This window comes from Mustela lutreola, chromosome 6, assembly GCF_030435805.1.
Source record: "Mustela lutreola isolate mMusLut2 chromosome 6, mMusLut2.pri, whole genome shotgun sequence".
NCBI lineage: Eukaryota > Metazoa > Chordata > Mammalia > Carnivora > Mustelidae > Mustela > Mustela lutreola.
Genome location: NC_081295.1, coordinates 30363711 through 30379718, shown reverse-complemented (window position 1 = coordinate 30379718; position 16008 = coordinate 30363711). Strand labels below are relative to the sequence as shown.

General features: G+C 32.8%; 1 protein-coding gene across 1 annotated transcript in view; it reads right to left on the bottom strand.

Moving 5' to 3' along the window:
* The window catches only part of ASCC3 (activating signal cointegrator 1 complex subunit 3), a 344503-nt gene that overhangs the window by 307820 nt on the left and 20675 nt on the right, over positions 1 to 16008 (bottom strand). The window contains exon 4 of the mRNA XM_059177004.1: positions 1604 to 2160. Coding sequence (XP_059032987.1) covers positions 1604 to 2160 — 557 coding nt within the window. The remainder of the gene's footprint in view (positions 1 to 1603; positions 2161 to 16008) is intronic.

Below are 16008 nucleotides of genomic sequence, written 5' to 3'. Positions count from 1 at the left end.
ACTAAGCTAGATTATGATTACTGAGCTAGATTACGAAAAACATGAGAACTTCAGTTTAAGAACTAAAAAACAGTCTCTGTCCAACAATCAGATTCAGTTACTACTTAAAAACTGTGGCAAGGAAGTAAATACAAACTTCACTGCTGATATTCAGAACTGAAGGAATAGTTTTACGGCTAACTCAGAAAATAAAATTTCCATTAGTTATATGTTTATAAGTTTCAGTCTACTAAAATCATAACAAGAAAACTATGTATTCAATTATGATAAAGAAGTATCAGTAGGATTTTCTTTATAAATCCCAATTTTTAAAACATTATTATTTACAGAATATTAGAGCAAAACCATTTACAAATGTGGAACGTATCTTGATATAAATTGCAAAGAAGTCAAGAGAAATGAAACTGATCACAGAATTAAAAATACAGTAACTTACTTCCAAACTAAAGCTAATCGGCCTAATACCTAACATTACCATGGGGTCAGACCTCCTCTGTTTAGCTAATTTCCTAAATTGATTTTTCTCTGAAAAAAAAACCCTAATATTACCTGTATTCCTGATACTTGATGTGATTTAAAATAATAATAACAATAAATAATACAGCTACCATGTAATGAGCATTTACTAAGTGCTACTTATCATTTCACATTATTGACAGATCATTTAAGTCTTATAATAATTCTATTACCTTTGTTTTCATAGCCCTGTGAGAGCTATTCAATTACCTAGAGCCTTACTACCAAGACTTTGGTAGAGAAAGGAAAGAGTGTCTGATTTTAAAACCTACACCTACTCTGCAACAGTATATCACTTCTGTTAATCCTTCATTAAATACGTTACTCACCTAATTTATCCAGTATTAATATTGGGTTGACATTACATTAAATTTATAACAAGAAAGGAAAACAATGCCAGTACTAAGAGCAAAACTAAAAACTTTAAGATAAACTTTTCAGGTAACTGTAAGAGTAATTCATCATTTTAAATAACATTAAGTAAACTGTGGCACAGAAAGGAATTAAAATTTTATTTTCCTTTATGTGATATAAAAAACTTATAAAGACAGTTTTTTACTAAGTAATATAAATTAGTCCAGTTACTTCCAGATCAGTCTGTTTTTCAAAGTTTGTTCTTTCAAACATACAAACTAGTGAAAAAATATTTTTCTAAATCAGTGGGTCACTCAATATATGGAAAAAATTTCTCATACTTTGAAATTTATTGCATTTTATCAAATAACTCTTAGAAATACAAAACACTTATTAGCACAGTAATCATATGATTCATTTAAACCTATACACATTTTGAAGAAGAAACCCTACAATTATTATAATAACAACAGATTTAACCAGGACTTTCCCAATAACCAGGACATATGGATGTTCTCTAAGTCTTCGCTTATTCATTGTGCTCACAGTCCTCCTACAACTACTTACTAGAAAGACACACATGCATACTATATAAACCATTTGGCTACTTATTTTACATCAGCATAATATTAAATTATCTTTGATAACTATGCATGTTTAAAAAGGTTATTAAAATAACTCACATTACTCATATATTCATACTAATATAAAACTTCAATAATTTCCACTATACCTCATTCTGAAGTTCATCACCACTTTTAACGGAAGCAAGCATATCATATAAAGTACAGCAAAGATCTTCTATTCTTGTTGCTTCAGCCATCTCATTTAGAGTTGCATTTAAGTACTTCTCAACTTCACACCACAAAAAGGAATCATTTGTTTTTTCCACAGGTTTAAGCTCTGGGGTGGAATGCTCCTGAAAATGTTCATTCAGAAACTTCTTATAATCAAGGCTTATAGTTTTCTGGGGTTCACCATTTATTGGCAGTTCATCAAAGTGGTCCAAATCATGCATGTCAAATGAAAATGCTAAATTTTTACCAAATAAAACTCTATCATCTTCTTCTTCTGTCATCTGGATAAGAGCAGTGAGATTGTCTTGATGAAAACGAGAAGTAATTCGATTAGTAGCATTACAAGCTGCAGTGGCAGATGACGACGGAAAGGGACCAAACATCTGTTTGATAGCCTTTGTCTCCTTGTGACCAACACAGTCCTTCAAGTGAAATGTCTTGAAGAGAAATGCAGCTGCACTTTCAATTGCTTCTTTCCCATTACCTATTCCAACTATTCGAAAATGAAAAAAACAGTATTAGCCCAAGTAAATCACTGTTCAAGTTACCCTCTTCAAAAAAAAAAAAACTAATACAAATATACTTCTGGGTAATTCCAGCAGTGAAAATATATTGATAAAGACAACCAGTTTAGAAACAGAAAAAATCCCTTTATGTCTATTCCCAAATTCCCATAGAACCATATTAGGTCAATAAATCATTATCAGTAATCATTCTCTACCTAGAAAGGAGAAACTACCTAGTAACAACTCTTTACCTATTTCTAAAAACAGTTTGAGCTGTTAGCTAAAACTTACTTAAAAGTGGTTTTTAAAAGCTAATTTAAAAGGCTAATCAAATAAAGTGTAAAAAATATATCTGAATTACAGACTTGGAGCTAGAAGAAAAACCCAGGAGATGTCTAACTTCCTTTCCAATTTGTACTGTGAATCTGAAATGGCAAGAAATAGATTTATATAGTTTTTATTCAAAAACATTTAATACCATCAAGGATGGACATAAACAGAATCTTGTCAAAGAAACTTAGTTATATTATAAAACATTTAAAAGAATCTGCAGTTTAAAAGATGTAAATTTCTTACTGAAGTAAGAGGAGGAACTAAAGGAGCAGCCACTAATTTCTTTAAAACATTAATTTCTCATTGCTGATTTTCTCAAATAAAAGAAAGAACTATCTTTGTGTCATAGAACTCAAAGAATGGCCTTAGGAAAAAAAAAAAAAAAGAAGAATTTTAATCTTCAGAAGGTCCCAAAGGCAATGTGACTAACTTTTTTTTTTTTTTTAAAGATTTTATTTATTTATTTGACAGAGAGAAATCACAAGTAGATGGAGAGGTAGGCAGAGAGAGAGAGAGAGGGAAGCAGGCTCCCTGCTGAGCAGAGAGCCCGATGCGGGACTCGATCCCAGGACCCTGAGATCATGACCTGAGCTGAAAGCAGCGGCCCAACCCACTGAGCCACCCAGGCGCCCAACAATGTGACTAACTTTAAAGTTAGTAAGACAACTAATGCTAGTATCATCCTGAAACCATGGCTGCAATCATAGAATTGATCACACGTCTTGAGTGGCTTAGTACAGCCTGATAGTCAATCCAAACTCCTATACTTTGTTTTCACGTCACCCTTGGAGCTACCCCATCCTTTTATTCCAGCCTTACTGACCATTATCCATTTTTTTTTTAATTTATTTGTCAGAGACAAAGGGAGAGAGAGTGGGCGAGCACAGGTAGACAGAGAGGCAGGCAGAGGCAGAGGGAGAAGCAGGCTCCCTGCCGAGCAAGGAGCCTGATGCGGGACTCGATCCCAGGACCCTGGGATCATGACCTGAGCCGAAAGCAGATGCTTAACCAACTGAGCCACCCAGGCGTCCCCCATTATCCATTTTTAACTCTAGCCAACAAGGATTTCTTAACATCTAAAAACTAGGTCCTGTCAACGCTATGCCTATTTCTATGCAACCTTCCCCAAAGTCTCTGATTGTCCAAATTTTACCCATGTTTCAGAATCTAGCTTAATTGCCTCTTTCAGGCGAGTATAATATTGTGTAAAACGTTGTACTCCCTCACTGTTCCTCGCCCAAAAGAAGTGCCTCAATAGAAATATGTAAAATTAACCTAAACCCAGGCCTCAATGACACCAGACTAGCAGTTTTACACTATCTGACACTGCCTCTGTAATTTTTTATCTGATGTTTATACATGTGTGTAAGAGACTAACAATTTATATGAGTGAAAATAATTTTACAATGACTATTATTTCTAATATCCTCAAGTATGAAGTCTACTTGCATGATTATAAAGAATTTATAAAACAGTATGGGACTTATATTCTTTTATTATTTAGGAAAATACATGACAAAAAACTTATATAAATTAAGTAACCCTTTAATTGAATAACATTTATGTGCACTTTACTTAGTTTATACACAACAGAGAATTTGGTTTTCAATAATTTAGGAATTGTGATAATTTTACAAGTAATTCAATAGGGTTGGGATACTGAGGTCTTTAAAAAAATGGAACTTACATTTTCAAACTCACATCTAACACTGTAAACATATATTCTTTTGTAAACATATTTTATACCTTCGGATTTTCCTTAAACAGCTTACTAAGAACTTCTCAATCAAACTATCTCAATTTTTCCTAACAAAATTATCTTTTTTATCTTACAGATGCTAAAATGGAGAATCAGAGACGAATAACTTGGAAGACATCAAACAGCTAGTTATCAAATGAGATTCAAAGCAGATTTCTAACTCCTAAACAAAGTGCTTCTACTAAACCACACTGATCTCCTATAAATTCCCAGAAAGTAGATTTATCTCAAAGTCTCATGTACTAAATAAATAATAAATCACTTTAGGAAATAAAGTACTAATTGTGAGAACAGTCTTAATTTCTTACTGAAAGTGAAATTAACTTAAGTACCGTTATTACATCACTGGTAAGTATGTTATAACCATACACTGCATTCACTAATACAATGAATGGAACCAAACATCTTGCCCGAAAATAATCTCCATAGTAGTGGAAAAGAAGTTATGAGTCTACCTTTGAAGAAAAATAACTACAAACTCTTGGAAACATACACAAAGATCAAAAACATTTTTTCAGTGTTTCAAATTTTTAAATGAGTATTGACATATCTATTTGCAACCCCCCCAAAAAACAAACAAAAAACCCTCAAAAAACAAAAACTGAAGTCTTTTAAAAATTATTTAAACTAAGTTAGATAATGGTGCTCATAAATATTAATACCCCCTCCTAATTATTAACCCTACCCTCGCCTAATTATTAACTCTGCTCAACCTACTCCACATATCTCTGAATAGGGCACGTGTTCCCATCAGAGTGGTTTCTTAAAGGTGAACCAGCACCACACTATTCAGGTGTCTGGAAGTTCGTTTTTGAGAAAAATTAACAAACACCATTTATGGCCACTGTTGGCTTTCGAACAGACTACAGCATTCTGAAAACGATGAAGTTCTCTGGGGCGCTAAAACACGCCATGCTCGTTTTTGCCACGCTGCCTTCCGGCAACCGCACACGCGCGTCTTCCGCGCTTGGAGCGCGGGAGACACGCGTTCCAGCGTGCGCGGTCCGCACGTGATGACGTAGTCAGCACAGGACACTGGCTGTTAGTCGACCACCCGGATGAGAATGCACCTCAGGATTGGAGCAGAGAATCCTGGCCTCACGCAGGGCGGCAGCAGAGGAGCCACCCCGTTTACTAACACTTGCGCACCCATGAAGGCAGCACGCAGATCTTACGGTGACTAAACCATATTAAAGGTATTTGTAAAACACGGAGAGAACATTTGAAGAGACTGAATGTAATTGATACCTGACCTGTCAAAGGTCTGGCAGGCCCCACCTTCCCTCAACAGCAATGGCAGCGGAAATGAAACCTCCAGGGAACCGAGGCGCTGGTCCATGGACTAGCTGAACCTGAGCATAATGAACCACCGCGAGAGGAGGGGGAGACCTCAGGAAACGCGTGTGGTGTGCGTCTAGAGTGGAAATTTGTAATAAGTAGTCCTTTCTTACACTGTACCCAAAATTAAATTTGCGAGTTTGTGAGGATGTTATTCACAAATAATCACCTCTTCATTTTTATGTACAATGTAATACTGGTTTATATTTTACATACAATGTAAAACTGATGAACTTTCAAACGAATTATTTCGTAGGCTAAAGCTCTTCAGCCACTTAACATTTGCGCCCAATTTTCAAGCCTTTTCTGTTTCCCAAGACTGCCTGTGCTAATCTTTCTGGATGGATTTTAAGAAGCTTAGTTTTGTCCTTAAGATTTAAAAAAAAAAAAAAAAATCCGTATAAAATAAGATATACACTAAATAACCAATTGTCAAAGCTTGAATGAAACTTAAGATCTCCAAACCTATAAGAAAACTAGTCTAGATACCTAACCACTTGAATATCCTATTTTCTATCCATAAAACACTAAACAAGGTGGACTGTAAATCAGAAAACTGGCTTTTACCACCTGGCACTTCAACTGCAACATATTTCAAGAGATATGCTTAGAAGGTCACTAGACTATTCTATATTAATAATAAATACTTGCCCTGCCTACTTCCCAGTTACACTGAAAGAAAAAATGAGATGCGAAGTGTACGGTAATCTATATAATTGGTAACTGATTACTGTAACAAAATATTTTAAAAATCAGAGCATTAATGATATAATCTTAAATCATTCTTGATACAAAAATTTACTTCTAGATTCCCTTTGATAGCAAAATGCTAAAGAATTAAAGGGTTGCAAACTAACTTTTAAGGAATAACCTATACCTTATAGTTGGGAGATTCTAAAAAATGAATAAAAATTAATTGAAAATTGAATTTAAAAAATCCATCAACTGCTTGCATTCTTAACTGTTAATATTCAGTTTACAAATTGTCAACAAATGAGTTCCCTGTCCAGTTATGTCTTTAATGTTCAGTAGAAAATATTCCATAAGATCTTTTATATTTTAATACTGAAATGTTCAAAGCAGTCAAATTTACTTTTTCATGTTTTGTAAAACTTTAAGTGTTCATTTTACCAAACACTTGATCTGTATCTGCAAATACTCTATTATAACCCTGCATCAGTGTCAACTGAAGTTTACTCCATTAGATAAAAGTATTATTATGCTATATTTGCAGATATTAGCTAAATGATTTTTAACTGATAATTCAATAATTTTTGCAAATATGTAAAATACTTATGCAATAAACTTTCCAGGCAGCATTAGATATATATATAAAAAAAATAAGGATTCTGCTTAAATATACACTATTCCGTTCCCCAATCACTTCTTTCCCTTTACATATTCCCTCCAGTGTCATTGGTGTGCTTTTTAACAAGAATAGTACCTAAAATTTTCTAAAATGAATTGTGCAAGTATCTTCCTTATGTTACAGAGAAACTCAGATATACTGAGATTAAATGACATACTAAGACTACAAGAGCCAGGATTAGGCATTTTCTTTTTACATTATACCATCTTTCAATAATCACCAAATTGTCAAACAAATTTATGTAACAGAGATCAGCATCTACCATATGACTTTGTTGGGGGATGAACTTAACAATTTACATCATCTAAACTTAAAATTGCCTAGTTATGCAATTTAGTATAATGACCTGCATTTATTTCAGAGTGTAACTCTGCATCAAAGCACCTTCAGCAAAACCTCACATTAAGTAGGCTTAGTATTCAAGAAATATTCAATATAGTATCTTAAAGGACTTGCTTACACATTGAAATTATTCCTGCACTTACACAGAAATTATTGCCTTCAGGGTGAGCAAATTATTAAAGGAAAACAAACAGAGAAACATACTTAGTAGAGAAAAAGAGCAGTACAAGAGATTAAAAATAGTCCAAAGCACTTCCCCATCTTTTAGTCAGCCATTCAATTTTATGTATATTCACTACAAAATATGAATACTCATCTTACAGTGTAGGCTTCAAGTCAGCATCTAGCCCCTATATTGCTATTTCTAGTACTATTAAATCCTTCATCAAATTATAACTTGACTTCCCAAGCAATGAAACAGCTAACATAAAAATGTTAATTTTATATAAGAGTTTCCTACATAAAACCATCATTTTGAGCATCATTAAAGAAACTGTACCTTTGAACAAATAACATAGCTTACTGAGATTGACCTAGCATTTTAAATTTATTAATGTCCAAAGAAACACCTTTAAAAAAGGATGATATAAAGTATATACTTCAGTTCTGTCCCCACTTATCAGATGTTTAGTAATGTTATACTTGTTAATACTGCCAGGACAATCAACTGCAACCTTACAAATGCCTCTACTAAGAAATGCAGTGCAAATTGCTTAGGAAATTATAATCATTTGTAATGAAGAATAATATAATGATAAACTAAACTGTGAAGATCTGATCCTATTTCCAACTCTTGCATTGCTATAATGTCCATTCAATTTACTGTTTTGCTATATCCTCAAGTAATCTGAACTGCCTGTTTATACAGCTGATACATCTTCAGTCATGTATGATTTCATTAAGTTATTCAGCTTTTACTTTGTAATTTCTCCCAGAAACCTCCATGAAACAGACATAAATTTAACAACTTTGATCCTAACTATTTAAAACAAAATCTAAATCTGTCCCAGTGTTCTTCTTGATGAATTCCTTCCAGACACACCCAAGCACAGTTCCTGACCTTATACACAGAACTATTTGTTTACCAAGGCTATTGGTAAAAAAGGAAAAAAAAAAAATTACAAACTATAAATGATTTTATTATAAACTATTTGTTTATAATAAAATAATAAAAAACTATTTATTTATTTATAAACAAATAGTTTATAATAAAATCATTTATAGTTTATAATAAAATCATTCACTGACAGCCATTTACTCAGTTTTACTCTACAGACTTCTGGTACTACTTCATACCACAACTATACAAAATAAGAATTATCATCACTGAGGAAACAGGATTAGTGATATTAATTAGCTACTCACTAGTAAATGAAAGAATTGTATTTACATCACGTCTATTAACTGATAGCTTTAAATCATCCTAAACTGTAAGAAAATAATTTTATGAAAACAAAACAGCATACATGGAATAAAAAATACAGTTGTGAATATTCCAAACAAAGTATTAACTTAATGGATCCATCCATGTATCTAAAAGTAAACTATCGGAAAGTAGAGTTTATTCAGAAATGAAAAGGTGGTTTGATTATCAGAAAATCTAGTGACATAATCTATTCTCAGAAAATTAAACAAGAAACATCTTGTGTAGATATGATGGCTAGAAGTGGAGCAAGTGGTGAACAAAAGGCAACAAACAGAAGAAAAAGCCAAGCCATCACAGCCTTGGTTCCTAACATTGCCAAGTTACTGAATCCTACAGAGGGAGTTTGTAAGATGAAACATATAAACTCATTTGGTCTTTGTTACCATAGCAGGCTTGATATTTGAGCTGAATACATTCCTAATGCATATTTATGAATGTATAAATATATGTAATAAAAATAAGCATGAGAATAACACAGATTTATTTATTATACTTATGATATTTAGTACCAGAGGCTGAGCAGGGTCTATAAGGAGTTCTGACCATATCATTAAGATTTTATTTCTTAGGCGCACTTGGGTGGCTCAGTTGATTAAGCAACTGCCTTCAGCTTAGGTCATGATCCCAGGGTACCGGGATCAAGGCCCACATTGGGCTCCCTAATTCAGTGGGGAGTCTCCTTCCTCTTTTCCCTCTGTCCCTCCCTGCCCTCCCCCCATGTTCTCTCTTTCAAATAAAAATCTTAAAAAAAAATTGATTACTTAAAAAATAAATACTGAAGGAAAGATAGCTAGCCGAGTGTTAAGCTGACCTGTGAATACACAGGCATTTATTATGTTATCAGTCTGAAATATTTTAAGAAAAATAATAATAGGAAAAGCCATAATTTTTACTTTTTATTGAATAAAACAAGAACATACACAGTATACATACAGCTCAAAGAATTATCACAAAATGAGTGCACCTATTTAATATTAATCTGGATAGCTACTTCTAGATAGCAAGTATTATCAACTCCCCAGAAACTGCAAAATCTACTCCATCATTTCCTGCTTCCTCAAAAATAGCCAATATCCTGACTTCTGAGTGAGAGATCAAGCATGCCTAGTTTTCAATTTCATAAAAACAGAATCATTATCCTATCTGTTCTTTTGTGTTTGGCTGCTTTCATTCAACATTATAAGATCCATTTACAATGTCACATGTAGTTAGAGTTCATTATTATTATAAGGTAGTCTACGTATCATATTTTTCTATGCCATTATTTAATAGTGAATTGGACTATTCACTATTAAGACTATTACAAATCATGCACTGGTCTTTTGCATACATGTACAGGCATTTTTATTGGAAATTTATGTACACATTACTGGATAATATATACCAAGACTTAAAATAACATTGTACAACCACAGCAGATATCATAAAACAGTTATTCAAAGCAGTCATACCAATTTAAAACACAGTGAGTAGTGGATGAGAATTGTTATTTCATAATCTTGAGCCCGACCAACAACCGGTATATCATTTTTTAAAATTTTAATCATTCTGATGTGCATGTAGTGCCATCTCTTTGACTACTAATAAGGTTGGACACCTTTTCATGTTTACTGGACATTCAACTGTCTTCTGCAAAGTGCTTATTTAAGGCTCTTGCTCCTTTTTATATAGGATTACCTTTTCTTATTAATTTGTAGAAGTTCATATTTAATATAGATACAAACTCTCTTTTGGGTTATATATGAAGCTATATCCTCCTATTCTGTGACTTGTCTTTTTACTCTCAACGAATAAAAAAATATCAGTTTTCACGTAGTCCAATTTACCATCATTTCCTTTAAGAGTGTTATTTACTATTTAATAATTTTCCATATTGGAGATCATGAAGATATTCTTCTTTATTATCTTTTAAAGGATTTATTACCTCAAGCTTCACGTTTCGTTCAATAGGCTGCTTAGAATTATTTGTACAGGTTTAATTTTTTCATATGCATATACAGCTGACCCAGCATCATGCACTGAAAAAACAGCCATGTTTCACTACTTGATGACCTTCGTGGTAAAGGAAGAGCCCTAATATTCGTAGGTCAGTTTCTAGACTCTATGCCACCCCACTCGTCTATTTATCTATCTTCAGTCCAACATCTCACTTATAATTTACTATCTTTATAACAAGTCTTAATATACAGTACAATCAATGTTCCCTCTTAATTTTTCAAAATTGGCTTGGCTGCTCTTTGCCTTTGAATTTCCATATAATTTTCAGATTATCTTGTCAATTTCCACACACAAATGCACATCCTCAAAAACAAACCCGCTGACAGTCTGATTGGAATTGCATGAATCTCTCGGTCAATATGGGTAAAGGTGGTATCTTATAATAATGAGTCTTCTAATCCTTTGTACATTATTGTATTTATTTAGGTCTTCTTTAATTTCTCAATATTTCAGTCTTCAATGAGGAAATCTTTCTCACCTTTTGTTAAATTTACTTCTAGATATTTGATGATTTTTAATGCTTTTGTAAATAGCATTTTAAATTTGCTGCTGGTAAGCAGAAATAAAATTGATTTTTATATTGGCCTTGCTAAATTCATATTCTAAAAATAGTTATGTGAAAAATGGGACTTTCAATGAATCTTTATACTCTTTCTTGCCTTTTCAGCAAGGACCTTCAGTACAGTGAGAAAAAGAAGTGGTGAAGGGCATTGTCTAATTTCCTACCTCAAGGGAAAAGCTTTTTCAACACTGCATCATAACATATGATATTTGATCCAGGCTTTTTTCATATATTATTTGTCAAATTAGGGAAGTTCTATTCCTAGTTGGCTAAGAATTTTTATCGTAATTGATTTTAGATGTTCAAAAAAAATGCTTTTTCTTCATCTACTAATCATGTGATTTCAAACCTTCATAAATCACCTTATTTTTCCCTATTAATCCAGTAACATTTTATGCATTCATGTGGATTTGTGTTCCCTCTCACACACACATTTCATATGTATTTTTTTATTGATCCATTTGACAGTATATTGCAGTCTCCATGACACTTCACTATAAATACTGCAGTATGCATCTCCTGAGATTCAGGATATACTTAAACGGCCACTAAACCACTGACTCACTTGAGATATAATATTACCTCATGATATCCAGAGTATATATTTAAATGTCTACCATAATGGTCCCCCCAATATTTTTATTATTTTTTTCCAATTCAGAATTCAATCAAGGATAGTACATTGAATTATTATATGCCTGTAACCTTCTTTAATCTACAAATAATAACCTCATGCCTCTTCAAATGACATTATATGACATTCTCCAGTAAAGCCATCAAGGCATACAAATTTCTTCGTGAGAAGGTTTTTAATTACAGATTCAGTTTCTTTAAGTCAAGTATTCAGATTTTCTATTTCCACTTTTGGCCATTTTAGTCATTTTTGTCATCTTAGTTCTTTGAATCTGTTAAAAGCTTTTCTCTTCTTCTCATTCTCCTCTTCTTCCAGCTGCCTCTTCTGGAATGAACAGTCACCTCTAGGAAAAAGTGGCCCAAAATCCAGGATCATATTTCTGGGTTTATGTCTGCTTCCAGATCTCAGCCCCATAATTCATCCCTTTGGTAGACTCTGATGCAATTAAACAAATTTTATATCTTACAGTTTTTCTAGTTATTCTCAGCAGAGAGTTATTCCAAATTAACCTGTCTGCCAATTTATGGGAAATGGAACTCCAAACATTTTTGGAATCTGCAATTTTCAAGATAGCTACTTTCCACAAATACTCCTGCAAAATTTCTTGCCACTTCCCAATACACAACAGGCCTTTATTCTAAATGCGTAGTGTGTCTTCCATAGACAGGATTTCCAGATCCTAATATCTTTTTAAGCCTTTTCCATAAACTGATTTCTACCCTCAGTTTTAATTCCTCACTTTTTGTAGGAAAACCTTATTATTCTTTACAACTCATAAAATGTAATGGATTACCAAATTCCCTATGCCACATTGTTGCAAGTCACTTTTGTCCAACCTACATTTTGACTCATACTTTTCTTAAAGGCGAAGTTATTAAAGGTAAAATGCAAAAGAATGTTGAAACCCAAATAAGACAGGAGTTATAAATCAGAGAAGTCAAAACAAACAGGTCTGTGCATGGTGAAATAATATGAATAAAATTATGAGATCATTCTGTTCTGGCTCTGAGAGAGATTCAGTCACAGAGCAGAGTAGGGAACTTCAGGGTCTGTCTACTGACCTTTCCTCCATTCTTGACCTCCACTCTAGTTTTTCTATCTACCCGGTGGAGGTCTTATCAGCTTCCCAAAATGAGTATTAAGTAACAGATACACATGCTTAATACATGATGCATTTTTTAATCTTGACCTCTTTATTTTCAAAGACATTTCTACTTAGAGTACATAAAACATACTGATAAAGTTTCATTGCCAATATAATATAGGTTAATATGATTATGCATATCTTTTTAAATCCATGGAGGAGATAGCTATGTCTACAATGAGTATTTAAATAAACTAAGATTCAGGGTCAAGAATACTACTTTCAAATAATTTATAATGTTTGCTCCCTAAAGCTAAGTTTTACTATTAAAATAATCTTTGGGGAGAATAAAATTGTAAAAAGGTACAGGAATAATTAAATGTAAGTTTGAGAGGAAAAAAATACTTTAAAATAACAATAACAAAAAGCTGTTAGCATCAGAAGTAATAAAGATCACAGAAAACTTTTAGTTGAGTTCTCAAAAGATTACTTAATTATTAATTATTGAACATCTACTATATCCATTGCACCATATTAGGTATTAGTATTCCATATTATAATAAAGTATGGAATAGATGATAGTCTAATGGAACACCATCTACTAAGATTAGAAAAAAGAGTAACAGATGACATGAATGAAGTCTAAGCCATTTTTTCAGGGATGAAAAGCATTTCACCAGGTGAACACAATGGGGAAAGTTATTTTAACATACAATAAGACAGAAAAAAGCAGTAAGCACTGTTAAAGAAATTAAGTTAGTAAACATTGCATATAAGTAGTAGTAAAGATTACATATGATAGAATGGCAAAGAAGTGAAAAGGTAAATTGTTTCAATTCATAAAGAAGCTTTTCTTATGTCCATTCTAAGGAATTTTCTTATGTCCATTCTAAGGAATTTTCTTATGTCCATTCTAAGGAATTTGGTCTAAGAGTAATATGGGAATAAAAAAGATCAGTCTAGTAACAGTGAAGAAGTTAAATAGGAAAGGAAGGCTGAGGCAATAGGCTACTATAGTAATCAGACGACATGTTAAAAGTCTAAATTAAAGTAAATAAGACAGAAAGAGTAAATTTAAGAATGGGGAAAAGCAGACTTAATGGAACCCGACATCAGACTACAAATAAAGAAAAGAATCTAGTATTTCCATCATGTTTCTATTTCAGAATTTGGGTCTAGCCTATCTTCACCATGAATGAATCAAGGGCTTCAGTTAACCTTTATGGGTTCTGTTAATTTACATAGTAAGTGAAAGGAATGGAACAATGTTCTCTGATGTCCCTTACCAGCTTAAAATACCCATTATAATGACTAGTCAGTATACATGGTCTTAAATAAGTACCTTCTACTAATATATTCAAGTAAAATATAAGTGATTGTTGTTCTTTCTTTATTCTTTTGCTCTACCTCTTTAATACAATTATACCAAATTAGCTGTGTGAAAGAGCAATATAAGAAATCATAAAAACATTTTTCCCAAGTGACTAACTTTTCCAAAGCTGCTAATTTTAATTATACTTCCATTATCACCATTACTGTCATTCAGAAAGCATGGCTGACTACTAGGCAACTATTAGTATCAATAGAGTTAATAGTTACTCAACTTAAAACAGGATTAAAAAGTAGATATGATAGAGCATCTCCCTAAATCCAACTCTAAGGTTTCTCTGTCATGAAAATATTCTTTTGAGATATTACATCTCAAAATAATCAATCCTTAAAAACATCAATGAATAGATTAGTCCCTGAGCATGAATCAGATATTGGCAAAACTCCTAGGATTACATTAAATGACTGATATTTAAAGCAATGATTTCTGACTTGTCAGAGATATTTCAGGGAAGAAGTCCAAAGAGTACCTTATTTCTTAAAAAATCTTAATTTCCATGTAATTTAAATAAAGAAATAATTTAGTCACGGGACTGAATAAACTCAACATTTTAATACTTTTTTGCTAAGTATTTGAAATTATCTTTAAAACTGAACTAAAGAAGAAGATAGACACTTTCCACAGTTTTTGAAAAAGTATTTTAGTCAGATCACAACTGCCCCCGCAATGGCCCCAACATCTTAGAAATGAAAACAGTGAAGTCCAGAAAGGTTAAGATCCTAGTCAAGTTGATGTTGGTAAACTGGAGACTGCATTTGCACTACAATTTTCCAATGAATCTAACTCCTTCTATATTTTTTAAATATTATGCCAAATGCTATTACAAATCTCATCAAAGTGCACTTCATTTTCCCTAGACTTAAACAAACAAACAAACAAAAATCCCTTCCTTAATAAAGCACTTGAAGTTCAGAAGATAATGTATACATGACATCCACTTTGTACTTTCACAACTTAAAACAATGAGGACATTAAATTTAAATATTATACTATATTACAAACCAATGATAATTAAATAATATATCAAAGTCAAAATATTTGAAGAATAAATATAAAGAACTGATTATCATAAATAAGTATATGAGAGATAATAGGAAAACCCTCCCCAAAGTTCGTGTAAGGAAGAGCACTGCCAACCAGCATACGACAAAGAATCTAAATTTTCCCTCTACCAAGAAATCAGCAGAGAAAACTTTTTCATTTATTTATCAAGTGAATCCTAAGGCTCGAAACATGCCAAACACTATTCTAAGCACCCAGCTTGAAGCATTGAACAAGAAAAATAAGATCCTATCCTCATGAAAGTTACATCCTAGCAGCAAAACACAGGCAATAAACAAACAAGGAAAATATCAGATAACGATACACGTTAAGGAGAAAAATGCTACTGAGGTTTTAAGACAAAAGCATGACTGGGGAACAACTTGAGACTGGATGGTCCGTCAGGACCTCATTAAGGAAATAAGTTTTTGGCTAAGTTCAAAATAACAAGGATCTACCCACTCTAAGAGTAGGACAGAAGGACATTCTCCACAGAGGGAATAACATGTATAAAGACCTGCACTAACTGGGATTGAGGATGTGAGAAAAGGCCAGTGTC